The 18,337-nt window shown below is 46.2% G+C and overlaps 1 protein-coding gene across 5 annotated transcripts in view; it reads right to left on the bottom strand.

Annotated features, from left to right (window-relative positions):
* LOC140385081 (protein TOPAZ1-like) overlaps positions 1-18,337 on the bottom strand; it is a 78,131-nt gene that overhangs the window by 45,867 nt on the left and 13,927 nt on the right. For 4 of the 5 annotated variants that reach the window (XM_072466886.1, XM_072466888.1, XM_072466889.1 and 1 more), the window contains exons 4-8: positions 14,496-14,563; positions 13,447-13,544; positions 12,785-12,852; positions 1,346-1,452; positions 211-299 (exon numbers count right to left, since the gene is read on the bottom strand). In XM_072466886.1, coding sequence (XP_072322987.1) covers positions 211-299; positions 1,346-1,452; positions 12,785-12,852; positions 13,447-13,544; positions 14,496-14,563 — 430 coding nt within the window. The remainder of the gene's footprint in view (positions 1-210; positions 300-1,345; positions 1,453-12,784; positions 12,853-13,446; positions 13,545-14,495; positions 14,564-18,337) is intronic. The other variant, XM_072466887.1, reaches the window with a different exon arrangement.

The following is an 18,337-nucleotide window of genomic DNA, read 5'->3' on the forward strand; positions in this document are numbered from 1 at the left end:
AAGTGTGCTTACCCAACAGGGAAAATATTTTTCTTTCATCTTAAAAAAAGTTGGAATTGGTGAGGCTTAGTATTCCAGTGTGGACACACTGGAAAGTGTTCACTAGCAGATGCAATTTATTCAATGTTATTTAAAGGCCCATATCTATCTAAACATTGTAAATTCAGCAGATTAATGAGTCACAAAGGGATATGTGAATTCCAGACTTACAGGCCTTGTCCAATGCTCTGAACTATTTGGAAATATCGGAGGAGCAGCACATGCTGATGGTGGTAAATGGTCTTGTGGAAACCTTAAATCTAAGGAGTCAGAAAAGGTCTTTGTCATTTTCAATTAGTATACGTCCTTTTTTCCCTCTATCCTTCTGCCATTTAGTAAATCTTCTTCTTCCCTCTCTCCTTCGGAAGACATCGATGCTCACTCCATACATCCCCATGACTGGCATCAGCCTCTGCTCTCTAAACCCAAGTGGGCATTTTCTCAAAATAAACAAGTAAATTCAACTGCCGGTGGGATACCAAATTGGGAAGATCAGGAGTTTAATCCTGGGCTGTGCTTAGTTACAGTGGATTATTTATAGACAGCCTCAGGATCCCAAGGTACGAGATGGGCAGGCAGGGCGAAGGAGCAACCTGGTACTTTACCAGGTCCACTCCTCCTGCAAACTCGGTGGTCTCCTGCTTGAACAAATGGGTGCTTGGCTATTAGGTAAGACCACGGTCCAGGTAGCCTCCATTACCCCACAGTAAAAACCGACTGCAGCCATTCCCTGGCTAAGCTCATGCATGAATGGCACTTTGCACCAAGTAGTCAAGAACTGCTAGCACCTTCAGGAAAGGACTGGGAGAAAATTGGACCCAAGTTTAAAGATCGTCCTGCATTTATATATACCAACTCAACCATTTTAACCCACATTCACTTTACAAAATGCCTTTTAAAAATAGAAGTACACTTTACCAATACGTCAAGAATTAGACTGATAAACAACCACCTGGAGGGCTTCATAATTAGTACAAAACATTACACAAGGTGGGCATCTGAAATAAAAACTAAAAATGTCAGAAATAATCAGCAGGTCTAGGAGCAACTGTGGAGAGAGAAAGAGAGTCAATGTTTCAGGTGAATGATGTTCAGGTCAATTCTGACAGTTTTGACTCTTGCCTGAACTGCTGAGTATTTCAGACATTTTCTGTTTATAATTTAACCAGGGACAGTCAAGAGCTTCAGTAAACACTTGAAACTCAAGTCATTAAAGACATAGCACTGCCAATCACATTTTTATTGTAAAGTTACCAAGGTCAACGGCGAGATGTTGGAATATACCGTTACATAGTTGAAAGCATACCATTTGTCAATGCCAATTTCCGGAATGGAAATTCAGAATAAGGTTGTTTCGGAGAAAACTGATTTTCCAATTGAGATCTTCTGTCTGAACAATGGTACTGAAGGCTGCTGACAGTGCAAGAAAACATACAAAAAGTTATAAATCCAGATATTTTATAATAATTTAGCCTTGCTGGTTACAGACATGGCAATTTAGTAGATCCCCAGGATCTGAATTCAAGGCACAAGCTCAGGTATCTGTAATGGAAGTCAGGTGGCTATTAATATCAAATGAGTCTGAGAGGTCTTCCTTCTCTGCATATTCTGATTGGAGGGCTGTGACTAGTGGTGTTCCGCAGGGATCAGTGCAGGGACCTTTGCTGTTCGTAGCATATAGAAATGATTCGGAGGAAAATGTAACTGGTCTGATTAGTAAGTTTGGAGATGACACAAAGGTTGGTAGAATTGCGGATAGCGATGAGGACTGTCAGAGGATACAGCAGGATTTAGGTTGTTTGGAGACTTGGGCGGAGAGATGGCAGACGGAGTTTAATCCGGACAAATGTGAGGTAATGTATTTTGGAAGGTCTAATGCAGGTAGGGAATATACAGTGAATGGTAGAACCCTCAAGAGTATTGACAGTCAGAGAGATCTAGGTGTACAGCTCACTGAAAGGTGCACCACAGGTGGAGAAGGTAGTCAAGAAGGCATACGGCATGCTTTCCTTCATTGGCCGGGGCATTGAGTATAAGAATTGGCAAGTCATGTTGCAGCTGTATAGAACCTTAGTTAGGCCACACTTGGAGTATAGTGTTCAATTCTGGTCGCCACATTATCAGAAGGATGTGGAGGCTTTAGAGAGGGTGCAGAAGAGATTTACCAGGATGTTGCCTGGTATGGAGGGCATTAGCTATGAGGAGCGGTTGAATAAACTCGGTTTGATCTCACTGGAACAACGGAGGTTGAGGGGAGACCTGATAGAGGTCTACAAAATTATGGGGGGCATAGACAAAGTGGATAATCAGAGGCTTTTTCCCAGGGTAGAGGGGTCAATTACTAGGGGGCATAGGTTTAAGGTGCGAGGGGCAAGGTTTAGAGGAGATGTACGAGGCAAGTTTTTTTTACACAGAGGGTAGTGGGTGCCTGGAACCCGCTGCCGGAGGAACGATAGTGACATTTAAGGGGCATCTTGACAAATATATGAATAGGATGGGAATAGAGGGATACGGACCCAGGAAGTGTAGAAGATTGTAATTTAGATGGGCAGCATGGTCGGCCCAGGCTTGGAGGGCCGAAGGGCCTGTTCCTGTGCTGTACTTTTCTTTGTTCTTTATATGCTCACACCACAGAACTCTGGGGATGTGATATAACTGAAAATAATTTGACAATTTTTGGACATCCAGCATGTGTATTATTAAATAAATACGATGGGCTTGTAATCAGCTTACAGGGATGACCGTCACCCCCAAACCCAAGAACATAGAACATACAGTGCAGAAGGAGGCCATTCGGCACATCGAGTCTGCACCGACCCACTTAAACCCTCACTTCTACCGTATCCCCCTAACCCAATAACCCCTCCTAATCTTTTTGGACGCTACGGCAATTTAGCATGTTCAATGCACATAACCTGCACGTCTTTGGACTGTGGGAGGAAACCGGAACACCTGGAGGAAACCCACACAGACACCGGGAGAAAGTGCAGACTCCGCACACACAGTGACCCAAGACGGGAATCAAACCTGGGTCCCTGGCGCTGTAAAGCTACAGGACTAACCACTATGCTACCGTGCTGCCCAAAAAGAAGGTATCATATGCCAGACCCCAACCTGCAACCAGCAACTCATCACTTCCATGGTACGTTGTTACATTGTGATGAATGCATGAATCTCAGATATATATTGTTTTATATGTAGCTGGTGCAGTTATAGTTAAAAGCCTGGGTTAGGCAGGTTTTTTGAAAGGGTGGAGGACAGGTTTGGGCGGTGTGTGGGATTGCCTGCAAATCACATCCACATGTTCTGGGCATATCTGAAGCACAGGGAATTTTGGCAGGTATTTGCAGGTGTTATATCCACAGTACTAAAACAAGGGTGGCGGCGAGTCCAGAGGTGGCGATTTTTTGAGTGCCGGAAGACCCGGGTGTCCAAGGGGCAAGAGAGGCCGACGTTTTGGCCTTTGCCCCCTGGTAGCCCGGAGACATATCTTACTGGCGTGGAGAGACTCGGAGCCTCCGAAATCGGGGGTATGGGTTAGTGACATGGCCGCGTTTCTCAGGCTTGAGAAAATTAAGTTCGTCCCGACAGGATCAACGGTAGGGTTGATCCGGAGGTGGCAGCCGTTTATCGACTTCTTCGGGGAAAATTAAACTATTATCAGATACAATAAGGAGGGAGGGATTAGTGAACGAGGGGGGTAGGGGGAGATAGTTTAGTTTAGGCGAGATTAGCAAGTGGAGGAGGGGGGTACTGGGGAATTGTGTGTGTAAGTCATGTTGGCTGGTATGGTTGGGGCGGGCGGGGGGGGGGGGGGTTATTTACTGAGTTAGGTTTACATTTGAAATTATAAAATCATAAATGCCTTAATAAAATATTTTTTTTAAATGCCTGGGTTAGTGTGTATGTGACTGCAGCAATAATGTTTTTAAAAGTCCGGTTTAAAAGACAGACACTTTGGCTGCAGGACGTGCAATTAAGATGTTGTAAAAGATACTAATTAATTAGAGACATGTATATTGTTGACCAAATAGAGCAAATGGAACTTTGTTTATAGAAAGGTCCCCTGGGGAGTAGATAATTAGACAGTGTTTAGCCTTAGTAAGATGGTCATAACCCAGTTACTGGGATGAAGATGATGTAGTTAATAGGAGGAGCCAGGGGCTGAAGCACTCATAGAATAATAGAATCCCTACAGTGCAAGAGGCTGCCATTCAGCCCATCAAGTCTGTACCAGCCCTTGGAAAGAGCACCCTACTTAAACCCACGCCTCCACACTATCCCCGTAACCCAACCTCACATTTTTCGGACACAAAGGGGTAATTTAGCATGGCCAGTCCACCTAACCTACACATCGGGCAGCACGGTAGCATAGTGGTTCGCACAATTGCTTCACAGCTCCAAGGTCCCAGGTTCGATTCCCGGCTTGGGTCACCCAAGTCTGCACATTCTCCCCGTGTGCGTGGGTTTTCTCCGGGTGCTCCGGTTTCCTCCCACAGTCCAAAGATGTGCAGGTCAGGTGGATTGGCCATGCTAAATTGCCCTTAGTGTCCAAAATTGCCCGTAGTTACTGGGTTATTAGTTACTGGGTTATGGGGATAGGGTGGAGGTGTGGGCTTGGGTAGGATGCTCTTTCCAAAGAGCCGGTGCTGACTCGATGGGCCGAATGGCCTCGTTCTGCACTGTAAATTCTATGATAAACTGCATCTATGATGTTTGGACTGTGGGAGGAAACCGAAGCACCCGGAGGAAACCCACGCAGACAAGGGGAGAAAATGCAAAGTACAAACAGAAAGTCACCCGAGGTCGGAATTGGCATGGAGTTTTCAGTTTTAGTTTTTGGCTGGAAGGCAAGCCGAGAAGCAGTTTCTGAAGAATAGAGCCAGAGATCCGGCATTATTCTGACAGGACATCAGGTCTCTCTCTTCAAGCAGTCTCAAGAGATCTCTATCCAATGTTTGGCAAGTGTTCCTGAGTTTGCTACCTCGAATTAAAAGTTTTTTTTAAAAACGGAGATGGGTTTGCTTGATTGGAGATAAAAACATGCCAGTTAAGAGTTAAAGTCATTCATTTTATTGTTGAGCATTGTTTTAACTGGTAATTGAAAGATATTCATTGTATGATGTTAAAGTTAGTTTAAAGTTTGTTTTAATATACCTATTTGCGTGTGGAGTCACTCCTGGGACAAAGTATCCTTTCCTCAGTCTAATAAATTAAAAATAGGGCAACAGGTGGCACAGTGGTTAGCACTGCCACCTCACAGTGCCGAGGACCCAGGTTTGATCCCAGCCCGCTGTCCGTGTGGAGTTTGCACATTCTCCCCGTGTCTGTGTGGGTCTGACCCCCATAACACAAAGATGTGCAGGGTAGGTGGATTGGCCACGCTAAATTGCCCCTTAATTGGGAAAAAATAATTGGGTACTCTAAATTTAAATAAATAAGCAGTAATTAATTTAAAAACAAATTTAAAATAAAATATTGGGGCTTCTGTCCTTATCCTAGCAACTAGGTCTGGTCCAAGATTGTAATAACGTTATAACAGGGACTAGACTTTGAAAAAATACTTCATGCCCTGAAAAGCACCAAAGAAATCAGTTAATTCTGTCTTCCTAATTTTTTTTATTTTTTTAAAATATTTTATTGAAAATTTTTGGTCAACCATCACAGTACATTGTGTATCCTTTACACAATAATATAACAGTATAAATAACAATGACCTGTTTTATAAACAAAGAATAAATAATATATAACGAAAACTAAAACTAAATGGCAACTGCCTTGTCTCAGATAAACACTCTCCAAAAATATGATTTAACAGTCCAATATACAATTATTTATAGCAACGACCTATACATATTATACATATATATTAACAACCCTGAGAGTCCTTCTGGTCCCCCCCCCCCCCCTGGGCTGCTGCTGCTGCCTTCTTCTTTTCCATTCCCTCTATCTTTCTGGGAGGTATTCGACGAACGGTTGCCACCGCCTGGTGAACCCTTGAGCCGATCCCCTTAGGACGAACTTAATCCGTTCCAGCTTTATAAACCCTGCCATGTCATTTATCCAGGTCTCCACCCCCGGGGGCTTGGCTTCCTTCCACATCAACAGTATCCTGCGCCGGGCTACTAGGGACGCAAAGGCCAAAACATCGGCCTCTCTCGCCTCCTGCACTCCCGGCTCTTGTGCAACCCCAAATATAGCCAACCCCCAGCTTGGTTCGACCTGGACCCCCACTACTTTCGAAAGCATCTTTGTCACCCCCACCCAGAACCCCTGTAGTGCCGGACATGACCAAAACATGTGGGTGTGATTCGCTGGGCTTCTCGAGCATCTCGCACACCTATCCTCTACCCCCAAAAACTTACTGAGCCGTGCTCCAGTCATATGCGCCCTGTGTAACACCTTAAATTGAATCAGGCTTAGCCTGGCACACGAGGACGATGAGTTTACCCTACTTAGGGCATCCGCCCACAGCCCCTCCTCAATCTCCTCCCCCAGCTCTTCTTCCCATTTCCCTTTCAGCTCATCTACCATAATCTCCCCCTCGTCCCTCATTTCCCTATATATATCTGACACCTTACCGTCCCCCACCCATGTCTTTGAGATCACTCTGTCCTGCACCTCATGCGTCGGGAGCTGCGGGAATTCCCTCACCTGTTGCCTCGCAAAAGCCCTCAGTTGCATATACCGGAATGCATTCTCTTGGGGCAACCCATATTTCTCGGTCAGCGCTCCCAGACTTGCGAACTTCCCATCCACAAACAGATCTTTCAGTTGCGTTACTCCTGCTCTTTGCCATATTCCAAATCCCCCGTCCATTCTCCCCGGGGCAAACCTATGGTTATTTCTTATCGGGGACCCCACCAAGGCTCCAGTCTTTCCCCTATGCCGTCTCCACTGTCCCCAAATTTTCAAAGTCGCCACCACCACCGGGCTTGTGGTGTATTTCTTCGGTGAGAACGGCAATGGGGCCGTCACCATAGCTTGTAGGCTAGTCCCCCTACAGGACGCCCTCTCCAATCTCTTCCACGCCGCTCCCTCCTCTTCTCCCATCCACTTACTCACCATTGAGATATTGGCGGCCCAGTAGTACTCACTTAGGCTCGGTAGTGCCAGCCCCCCCCTATCCCTACTACGCTGTAAAAATCCCTTCCTCACTCTCGGGGTCTTCCCGGCCCACACAAAACTCATGATACTCTTTTCGATCCTTTTGAAAAAAGCCTTCGTGATCACCACCGGGAGGCACTGAAACACAAAGAGGAATCTCGGGAGGACTACCATTTTAACCGCCTGCACCCTCCCTGCCAGTGACAGGGATACCATGTCCCATCTCTTGAAGTCCTCCTCCATTTGTTCCACCAATCGCGTTAAATTTAACCGATGCAATGTACCCCAATTCTTGGCTATCTGGATCCCCAAGTAACGAAAGTCCCTTGTTACCTTCCTCAGCGGAAAGTCCTCTATTTCTCTGCTCTGCTCCCCTGGATGCACCACAAACAACTCACTTTTCCCCATGTTCAGTTTATATCCTGAGAATTCTCCAAACTCCCGAAGTGTCCGCATTATCTCTGGCATCCCCTCCGCCGGGTCCGCTACATATAACAAATCATCCGCATACAGAGATACCCGGTGTTCTTCTCCTCCTCTAAGTACTCCCCTCCACTTCTTGGAACCCCTCAATGCTATTGCCAGGGGCTCAATCGCCAGTGCAAACAATAACGGGGACAGAGGGCATCCCTGCCTTGTCCCTCTATGGAGCCGAAAGTATGCAGATCCCCGTCCATTCGTGACCACACTCGCCACTGGGGCCCTATACAACAGCTGCACCCATCCAACATATTCATCTCCAAAACCAAATCTCCTCAGCACCTCCCACAAATAATCCCACTCCACTCTATCAAATGCTTTCTCGGCATCCATCGCCACCACTATCTCCGCTTCCCCCTCTGGTGGGGGCATCATCATTACCCCTAGCAGCCTCCGTATATTCGTATTCAGCTGTCTCCCCTTCACAAACCCAGTTTGGTCCTCATGGACCACCCTCGGGACACAATCCTCTATCTGTCTTCCTAATTAAATTACTTCTGAAGTGCAACCATTGCCGTTTTATAGGCAAATGAAGCAACTCATGTACAACAAGATCCCACAAATTGCAAATGTGCTGAATGACCAGGGATGCTTTTGCTGGTGTTCACCAAAGCAGATATGATGGCCAACCCTGCTTTTCTTTGAATAATGATGTAGGATTTTTTTTCCATTTATCACATTTATTTAACTCCTCCTTGTTCCCATCACCATCTCCTCAGATTCATTTTCTAAGATCACAAGACCCACAAGAAATAGGAACAGGAGTAGGCCATTCAGCCCGTCAAGCCTGCTCCATCATTCAACATTCCTCACGTCCTGCCCTTTCCCCGTAATCCTGGATCTATCTCAATTTTAAATCTACACAAGGGCACTGTCCCCACAGTTCTCCATGACAAGGAGTTCCAAAGACTCACAACTCTCAGAAATTCCTCCTCATCTCAGTCTTAAATTGGCACTCCTTTATTCTGAGACTGTGCCCATTGGTCCTGGACTCTCCCATGAGGGAAACATCCTCTCAGCGTTTACCCTGTCAGCCCCTTAAGAATCCGACATGTTTCAATGGGATCGCCTCTCATTCTTCTAAATTCCAAGGAATAGACTTCCAACCTGTTTAACCTTTGCCCATAAGACAATCCCTCCATACCGGGGATCATCCTAGTGAACCTTCTCTGAATAGCCCCCAATGAAATAGTATCTTTCCTTAAATAAGGGGACCAAAACTGATCACAGTGCTCCAGATGTGGTCTCACCAGCACCTTGTACAGCTGCAGAAAGACTTCCCGACTCTTATACTCCAACCCCCTTGGAATAAGGGAAAACTTTCCATTAGCCTTCCTGACTACCTGCTGCACCTGTGTGCTAGCTTTGTGTTTCGTGCACAAGTCCCCCCAAGTCCCTTTGTGTTGCAGCTTCCTGCAGTTTTTCTCTATTTAAATAATCTCCATTCTTTTGTTCTCCCTACCAAAACATTTCCCCACGTTATTCTCCATTTGCCAGCTTTTTGCTCACTTACTTAACCTATCAATATCTCTTTGCAAATTGTTTGTACCCTTCTCGCAACTTGTCTTTCCACTTATTTCTGGGTCCTCTGCAAAGTTGGCTACAGTAATTTGCTTCCTTCCTCCAAATCATTATTATATAAACAGTTGCAGTCCCAGCACCGATCCCTGTGGAACCCCACTGGTTACAGGTCACCAACCTGAAAAAGCACCCCTGATCCCCACTCACTGTTTCCTGCCCATTAGCCAATTCTCTATCCATGCCAATATACTACCTCCAACACCATCTTATGACTTAACCTTTTGTGAGGTACCATGTCAAACACGTTCTGGAAGTCCAAATACAACACATCTACTGCTTCCCCTCTATCCACTCTGATTGAGACTTCCTCGAAAAACTCTAATAGATTAGTCAGGCACTATTTCCCTTTCACGAAGCCGACTCTGCTCGATTAGATTATGATTTTCCAAATGTGCTATTATTTCCTTAATAATTGATTCCAACATTTTTGCAACACAGATGTTAGGCTAATCAGCCTATAGTTACCACTTTTTGCCTCCCCCCTGCTTTTTAGAATAAGGGTGTCACATTGGCAGTTTCCCAATCCTCCACAAACCAAGGATTTGGGGAAAATTACAACCCATGCATCCACCATATCTGTAGCCACTTCTTTTAGGATTCTAGATTGCAAGCCCTCAGGGCCAGGGGCCTTATCTGTTTTTAGCCCCATTACTATTTCTCTAGTGATGGTATTTAATTGCTCCCCCACATTCTTTAATATTAATGGAATGTTCAAAGTATCTTCCCCCGCAAAGACTGGTGCAAACTTCGCTGCCATTTCCTTATTCCCCATAACTATCTCCCCAGATTCATTTTCTAAGGGGCCTATGTTCACTTTGACCTCTCTCTTCCTTTTTCTATATTCAAAGTTATGATCAGTTTTTATATTCTTCGCTAGTTTGCCTCCACAGACTGGAGCAGAAGGACAGCAGAGAATCATTCAGCTCTTGGTGCATATGCCAACTCCTGCTCTCCTTACTTTTTCCCATATTCCCATAGCCCTGAAAGTCTTTGCCTCCAAGTGCATGGTTACTTCCCGTCTTAAAAGTTATTACGGAAATTTGCAGTGACCACAATTTCAGGTATAGTAGAGCCCAACAAGCTTCATTTTTTAAAAATCCAATTTGCGTAAAAGAGCAGGGCACCATATAGTTGGAAGAGCTAGGGTGGGATTCTCTGTCCAACTGGTGCAGCACCACCCCCCTGTCAGCAGCGGCATTCTCCGTCCCGCCGGCCGGCCAATGGGGTTTCCTCACTGTGGGCAGCCCCACGCCTCGGGAAATCCCCGGGCAAGGGGTGCGCTGCTGGTGCAACAAAGAATCCCACCAGCGGAGAATCCGGTCCCTCAAATCTCAGCAAGCAACTGAGTTTGCAGAGCACTTGTCCCAACAAAACCCCACCTGAAATGTGCACAATTCTGGTCATGGCATTCCGAAAAAGGCATCTGGGCACTTAATAGCACCCAGTGAAGGAAACTAAACTGATGAAAGGGATTAGACACCTGTTCTGAGGAGATGCAAGAGAAGTTGGGAATGTTAATACTGGAGAGAAAAGGTTTGTGTGATCTCACGGAAATATTCAAGATCATAAAAGGCTGCAGAAAAAGTAAAATGTCGGTATGTCTAACAGTCACAGATTCCACAAGAGGGAAAGGCCTCAAACTTAGCAAGAGGGAGACATTCTATTTTTTTCTCTGGTACTGTATATTGCCATGTTGTTGTGAAAAGAGGGCTCCTGGGGATTTGGAGAATTGTGGAGCTGGGGGATTGTTAGCACAGGAGGGAATTGGACCATTCGGCCCATCGAGTCTGCTCCGCCAATCATGGCTGATATGTTTCGCATCTCCATTCTCCTGGGTAACCCCTGATCACCTTATTAATCAAGAACCTATCTATCTCGGTCTTAAAGACAGTGACTTGGGACTTCCGGTGACGACGGGCGGGAGGCAGCCGCGCGTTGGAGGGCTCCTGTTCGGGAACGGCATTGTCGGGGGTTAACGCCCGGTCCTAGGGCCAGCGAAGGCAGTAAAAGTCGGGAGACAGCACAGAGGGGGGGGGAATGTCGAAGACCAGCAAAAAAACGGCCGTGAAAAAAGCAGCTGAAAGTCCGTCGGGGAGTGGAAAGGTCACCGCGGGGTCAGTAAAGAAAATGGAGGCTGGAGCACCAGGGTAGGCCGCATTGCTTTCGGCTGAAGAAATAACTAAGGTGACGGCTGCGGAATTCGAAAGGCAGTTTGCAAAATGCATGGAGATGGTGAGGAAGGAGATGAGGGCAGTTTTGAGTGCGCTGGTGGAGGAGGCGGTTTCCCCGGTGATGACGGCGGTGGCGAGCGCAGTGGCGGAGGTGTGAGAGCAAGGGGAGGCGCTGAAGGAAGTGGAGGAGACGTTATTGCAGCACGGTGATCAACTTGCCTCGATGGGGAAGGAGATGCGGAAGGTGTTGGACATTAAAAAGGATCTGCGAGGAAAAATGGAAGACCTGGAAAACAGATCCAGGCGACAGAATTTGAGGATTGTGGGGCTGCACGAAGGAGTTGAAGGACCGAAGCCGACTGAGTATTTTGCCGCGATGCTGGCAAAACTATTGTGGGAGGGGGAGGATCCCTCCCGATATGAACTGGATCGGGCTCATCGGTCGTGGAGGCCTGTACCAAAGGCGAGTGAGCCGCCAAGGGCAGTGACTCTGTGCTTCCGTAGGTACAGGGTGAAGGAGAAGGTCCTGAGCTGGGCCAAGCAGAAGCGGGTGGTACAGTGGGCTGGAGCTGGTATATGTGTATACCAGGACTTTACGGTGGAGCTGGCGAGGAGGCGGGCTGACTTCAACCGGGTGAAGAGGGCACTGTACATTAGCAAGGTGCAGTGCGGCATTGTATATCCAGCGAAGCTGAGGGTGACTTATAAGCTCAGGGACTTTTCTTTTGGAACGGCAGAAGCAGCGGAGGAGTTTGCGAAGGCGGAAGGACTGTGGCAGAACTGACAAATTGAGAAATGGCCATGTGCCGATGTAACCACATGACTGTATTTTCTTCTTTTTTGTTTCACTGCGTGCGGGTGTAGGGGCTAAAGGAGCCAATGTTGTATATATTTGGACAAGGGAAGGGATGGGACTTTCACTCTAAATGAGGGCTCTTTGGGGTGTAGGTGGATATGCGGGGTGTGTATGCTAAAAGGGGATCTCTGGGCTTTCCTAGGGCAAGGGGGAAAGGGACCCGGGCGGGGGCCTCCACGCCGGCCGATTTAAGCCGGCCAGTGAACGGGAGTGAGGTAGGGGGAGGGGTTGCGGCCATTGGAGCCTGGCAGAACAGGGTCCGAGTGGTCGAGCCGGGGTGGAACGTTGGGGGGAAGGAACCGAGGTTGGGAGGAGGAGTTTTACAATTGGATGCATATATTGACAGGTGGGCCATTATTTGGGGTGGTGGGAGGATGGATCATTGGTATCGTTAAGGGTATTGATTTTGTATTTGTTACCATTTACTGTTTGTGGGTGGGGTGTAAATTTTTGAAGGAAAATGTGAAAATGTAGAATTTTTAAAAAATTTTAAATAAAAAAAAGACAGTGACTTGGCATTGCAGCAAATGCAATAATTCCATCCGCTAACCTTATTTCAGTCCCTCTGTCAATCGGTTGCTCAGCCATCTCAGAAACTATTCCAGTACTTGAAGCAATCTGCAAATAAGACACATCATTGTAATGTGCAAATTATAGAGATGAACTTACTACAATGAGCTGGGACTGGCACTGTTCTGGCTCCGCACAGGTGATGCTGCCAGGTTGTTCTTTAGCCTGGTCTTGCTCCTATATTCCCTGACCTAGTCAGCACTACATCTTCCTTTCCAATCAAAACGGTGGAAGCATACATCCTTAGCATGTTACTGGCCTCACAACAACAGCCTTTACCAAGGTCATGATGTCAGTTACATAACACACAGGTTGGTGAAATGTCTCATTGGAACTAGAAACATTGCAGACATTCTATCGATTTGCAGAAGCTCTGCTTGTACGTGTCAAGGTGGGAGGTCAGTGCATTTAGATTGCTCTCCAGGGATCTGCTTTCGCCTCACAAAACCAGGAGGGGGGACAGGAAAGAGAACCAACAGCTTAATGCAGAGTGAGTTCACGACTCTGCCCTCTTCACGGGCAGCAGTCAGAAGCAGCGAGGTTGGAGACAAGGATAAGAACATGGGAGTTTTAATTTCATGACGCAAATGGCATGAAATAAAACCGACACAAAGGAAATCATAGATTAAACTATCAACCTACCGGGTACAAATTGTATTCAGATTGAGTTCTCTCTCTCTCTTTCACCAATGGAGCGCCCTCATCAAAATAACTCTCTTCACTCACAGATGTTTTGAATCCTAAAACACAAATAAATAATCCATTAAGATTAATTAAAGTATCTTAAATGAACTCCTTCTTTGCTGTAAAAAATCTAAAGACCGAGTTTGTTCCCACAGTGAGTTGCAGAAAAAATGCCCCAGTGCAAAATGAAATGACTATTTCTTCTACAAAAACCTTCTGACCAAGAACTTCAGTTGTGAAGATGGATTGGAGAAGTTGTGACTGTTTCCTTAAAGAGAGAGGTATTCAAAATCATGAGGGGTATGGACAGAGACAAGGAGAAACTGTTCCCACCCGTGAAAAAATAGAGAATGAAGGCACAGATTTTAAGCAATTGGGAAAAGTGAGGAAGAAAAAAATGTTTTCAGGCAGGGAGTGGTTAATGTCTGGAATGCATTGCCCGGGTGTGTGGTGCAGGCGGGTTCAATTGAAGCATTCAGAAGGGAGTTAGACAATTATCTAAAAAGAAACACTGTGCAGGGTTACAGGGAGAAGGCGCGGAAGGAATTGCTAATTCAGACAGCTGGTGCAGTCACAATGGGCTGAATGGCCTTTTTGTACTGTAACAAATTCTGTGATTCTGAACAACCAGGCAGCCACATTTGAACACTCTTACTCACACATTAAACATCAGTTGTTTAAGCTGTTCACACAGCTTATTAAGAGGCTGCGCTCCACTGCCTGGGGAGACTAGATTAGAGGGCGAAATCTCTGGATACAAGGTCAGCCATTCAGGACAGAGATGGAAGAGCAATGTCTTCACTCAGAGGGTTGTGAATCTTCTATCCCCAGAAAGCCAAGGACGCTTGGCTATTGAGTACATTGAAGGCCAAGATGAATAGATCTTTCGGCTTTCCCTTCAAGGCATATGGGGATCGGAGAATTGAGGTCAACAGCCAGTCCTACGAATGGCGAGTAGGCTCGAGGGCAGAGTGTCCATTCATGCACTTACACACACACACACTTACCATTTTGCAGATTGGCGCAGTTTGGCAGCTTTCCAAAGACATCATCATTGGACACACAGAGAAAGGTGCTGTGAATAGAAAAAACATCTGTACAAATTTTTAGAACACAAACAGTTTTGAAACATAGTTGTTAAAAGCATTCACAAAAGAGAGTAGCAGTGTTCTTATTTGGAAGACTGTCAAATGCCATTAAAATCCGAAGATGGTCACTGAGACAGGCGAAGACATCACAGATCATAGTTTCCTGTATCCAAAAATCACAAATGAATTGGAGTTCCTCACATTTGTACTATTTCAAGGTGTGCTGTGGAATCTCCCTCAAAGGATGGTGGAATGTAATTTTATAAATAATTTCAAGAAGGAAGCTGGACAAGTAATTGAAGATGAGGAACTTATGGACAAAGTGTGGGGGAATAAGCATGACTGTTCTTTCAAAGAACCAGCACAGGTACAAAGGGGCTAAATGGCCTCCTCTTGATGCTGTAAATTTCTATGATTATTCCGTTATTCATTCATGGGGATATGAGCGTCACTGGTTAGGCCAGCATTTATTTCCCATTGTCCTCGAGAAGGTGGCGGCCAGTTGCCTTGGTCAACTGCTGCAGGCCATCTGGTGTGGGTACATCCACAGGGCACTTAGGGAGGGGGTAGGATTTTGACACGGCATCAGTAGAGGATATAAATTCCAAGTCAGGATGATGGGGAAATTCCAGATGGTAATGATGCCACATAACTGCTGCCTTTGTCCTTCGAGATGGCAGCAGTTGTGGGTTTGGAAGGTGCTGCTTAAGGAGCATTGGCAAGTTCCCGCAGTGCATCTTGTAGATGGTACATACGGCTGCTACTATGCGTCAGTGGTGGAGGGGGTAAATGTTTGTGGATGAGGTGCCAATCAAGCCGTCTATGTCCTGGATGGTGTCAAAGAGTGTTGTTGGAGCTGCACTCATCCAGGCAAGTGGAAAGTATTTCATTACACTCCTGACTTGTGCCATGTAGATAGTGGACAGGATTTGGGGCGTCAGGTGGGGAGTTACATGCCGCAGGATTCCTAGCCTCTGACCTACTCTTGTAGCCACGGTATTTATATGGCTAGTCCAGCTCCGCTTTTGGTCAATGGCAACCCCAGGGTGTCGATAGTAGGGGATTCAGCGATGGCAATGCCATTGGATGTCATGGAGCTGTGGTTAAAGTCTCTTGTTATGAAGATGGCACGAATGTTACTTGTCAGCACAAGCCTGGTTATTGTCCAGGTCCTGCTGCATTTACACATGGACTGCTTCAGTGTGTCTGAAGAGTCATGAATGGTGCTGAACCTCAGGCAAACAACAAGCATCCCCACTTCTGACCTTAGAGGAAGGTCAATGATGAAGCAGCTGAAGTTGGTTGAACCTAGGAAACTACCCCGAGGAACTCCTGCAGTGATGTCCCAGGACGGGGATGACTGACCCCCCAACAACCGTAACCATCTTCCTTCAGCTAACTGATTTAAATTGGTTCTTAACCATTTCCAGTCTCAAGTTACTAAAGTAGCATGCTAGGTATGATTCCAGCCAGCAGGCAGTTTTCCCCGGATTCCCATTGATTCCGTTTTACTCGGGCTCTTTGATGTCACACTCAGTCAAAGGCTACGTTGATGTTGAGGGCAGACACTCTCACCTCTGGATTGTCAGTTCTTTTTTGTTTTTGAACTAAGGCTGCAATGAGGTCTGGAGCTGAGTGACCCTTGCAGAAAGCAAACTGAAGCAGAGTATTGCTGAGCAAGACCGTTTGATAGCACTAATGATAATCTCTTCCATCACTTTACTGCTGATGCAAGATGGCGTCGGAGCGTGGTGACTCTCTGCGAGCTCTCCCACACAGATCCTCTTCCTACATCTTTTATAACCGTTCTAACCTTTAAATCTTAATTCTAACACTAATACACTGGGGCGGCACGGTAGCACAGTGGATAGCACTGTTGCTTCACAGCAGCAGGGTCCCAGGTCGACTCCCGGCTTGGGCCACTGTCTGTGTGGAGTCTGCACGTTCTCCCCGTGTCTGTGTGGGTTTCCTCCGGGTGCTCTGGTTTCCTCCAATAAGTCTCGAAAGACACGTTGTTAGGTGAATTGGACATTCTGAATTCTCCCTCAGTGTACCTGAACAGGCGCCGGAATGGGGCGACTAGGGGCTTTTCACAGTAACTTCATTGCACTGTTAAAGTACGTCTACTTGTGACAAGATTATAAAAAATGTAAATTAATATAATCTCTAATTTACCATATGTCCTATGTTTTTCATGCATGGAGCAATCTGCCTGGACTGAAAGCAGATCAATACTTTTCACTGTACCTCGGTACACATGACAATAAATCTATATATCTACTGGTGATCTAGAGTAGACTGATGGGGCGGTAATTGGCTGGGTTGGATTTATCCTGCTGTGCTATTTTCCTGATGCTGATAGATGTAGCTGTACTGGAACAGCTTGGCTAGGGGCGCAGCAAGTTCTGGAGCACAAATCTTCGGAACTATTGCTTATTAAAGCATCTCAGGTAACCAGTAAAATGTGGGTGACTGGCAATATCACATCTTCAGGATGTAAAAACGAATATAAAAGAGCAAAACACCGCTGGGAATCTAAAATATTGGGAAATGGAAATACTCAGCAATTCAACAAATGCTACAAAGGGCAGCACGGTAGCATAGTCCCAGGTTCGATTCCCGGCTTGGGTCGCTGTCTGTGCGGAGTCTGCACATCCTCCCCGTGTGTGCGTGGGTTTCCACCGGGTGCTCCGGTTTCCTCCCACAGTCCAGAGATGTGCAGGTTTGGTGGACTGGCCATGCTAAATTGCCCTTAGTGTCCAAAATTGCCCTTAAGTGTTGGGTTACTGGGTTATGGGGATAGGGTTGAGGTGTGGGCTTGGGTAGGGTGCTCTTTCCAAGAGCCGGTGCAGACTCGATGGGCTGAATGGCCTCCTTCTGCACTGCAAATTCTATGATTCAGGACGAGATGACCTTTCATCAGAACCACCTGATCGTTACGGCTTGAAACGTAACTCTCTCTCCACAGATGCTGCCGTTTGCGGAGGATCGCAGCTGTTCTTTTTAGAATATAAGCTGTGATTTACGTTACCATTGGGCAATCTTGCAATCAAAACAAAATGAGTGGCGCACTCCGATTCACTCGGGGGGAAAAACAAACAAACTTTGTCCCCAATTGCCAACTGGAAATCCAAGAAACCCACTGGATCTCAGCACTTGCCATCAACTGTTCTCCACATTCCCACTGGGTAAGGGAACTAGTCTTCATTTTGAAACCCTCTTCACCTGTACTTGGGCCTACATCTTGCTAAACTGCCTCCCTCACTGTGTCCTGATTCACATTTAACATCACTAAGAACACCATTGGAAATCAGTTGCAATTGTGTCATAGGAATAGGTTATTCAGCCTATTCTGCCATTCAATTAGATAAGACCATAAGAACATAAGACAGAGGAGCAGAATTAAGCCACTCGGCCCATTGAGTCTACTCCGCCATTCAATCATGGCTGATATTTTTCTCATCCCCATTCTCCTGCCTTCTCCCCATAACCCCTGATCCTGTTATTAATCAAGAACCTATCTATCTCTTGTCTTAAAGACACTCAGTGATTTGGCCTCCATAGCCTTCTGGGGCAAAGAGTTCCACAGATTCACCACCCTCTGGCTGAAGAAATTCCTCCTCATCTCTGTTTAAAGGATCGTCCCTTTAGTCTGAAATTGTGCCCTCTGCCTCTAGTTTTTCCTACAAGTAGAAGCATCCTCTCCATGTCCACTCTATCCAGGTCTCGCAGTATTCTATCAATAAGATCCCCCCTCATCG

This window comes from Scyliorhinus torazame, chromosome 11 (assembly GCF_047496885.1).
Source record: "Scyliorhinus torazame isolate Kashiwa2021f chromosome 11, sScyTor2.1, whole genome shotgun sequence".
Lineage (NCBI taxonomy): Eukaryota > Metazoa > Chordata > Chondrichthyes > Carcharhiniformes > Scyliorhinidae > Scyliorhinus > Scyliorhinus torazame.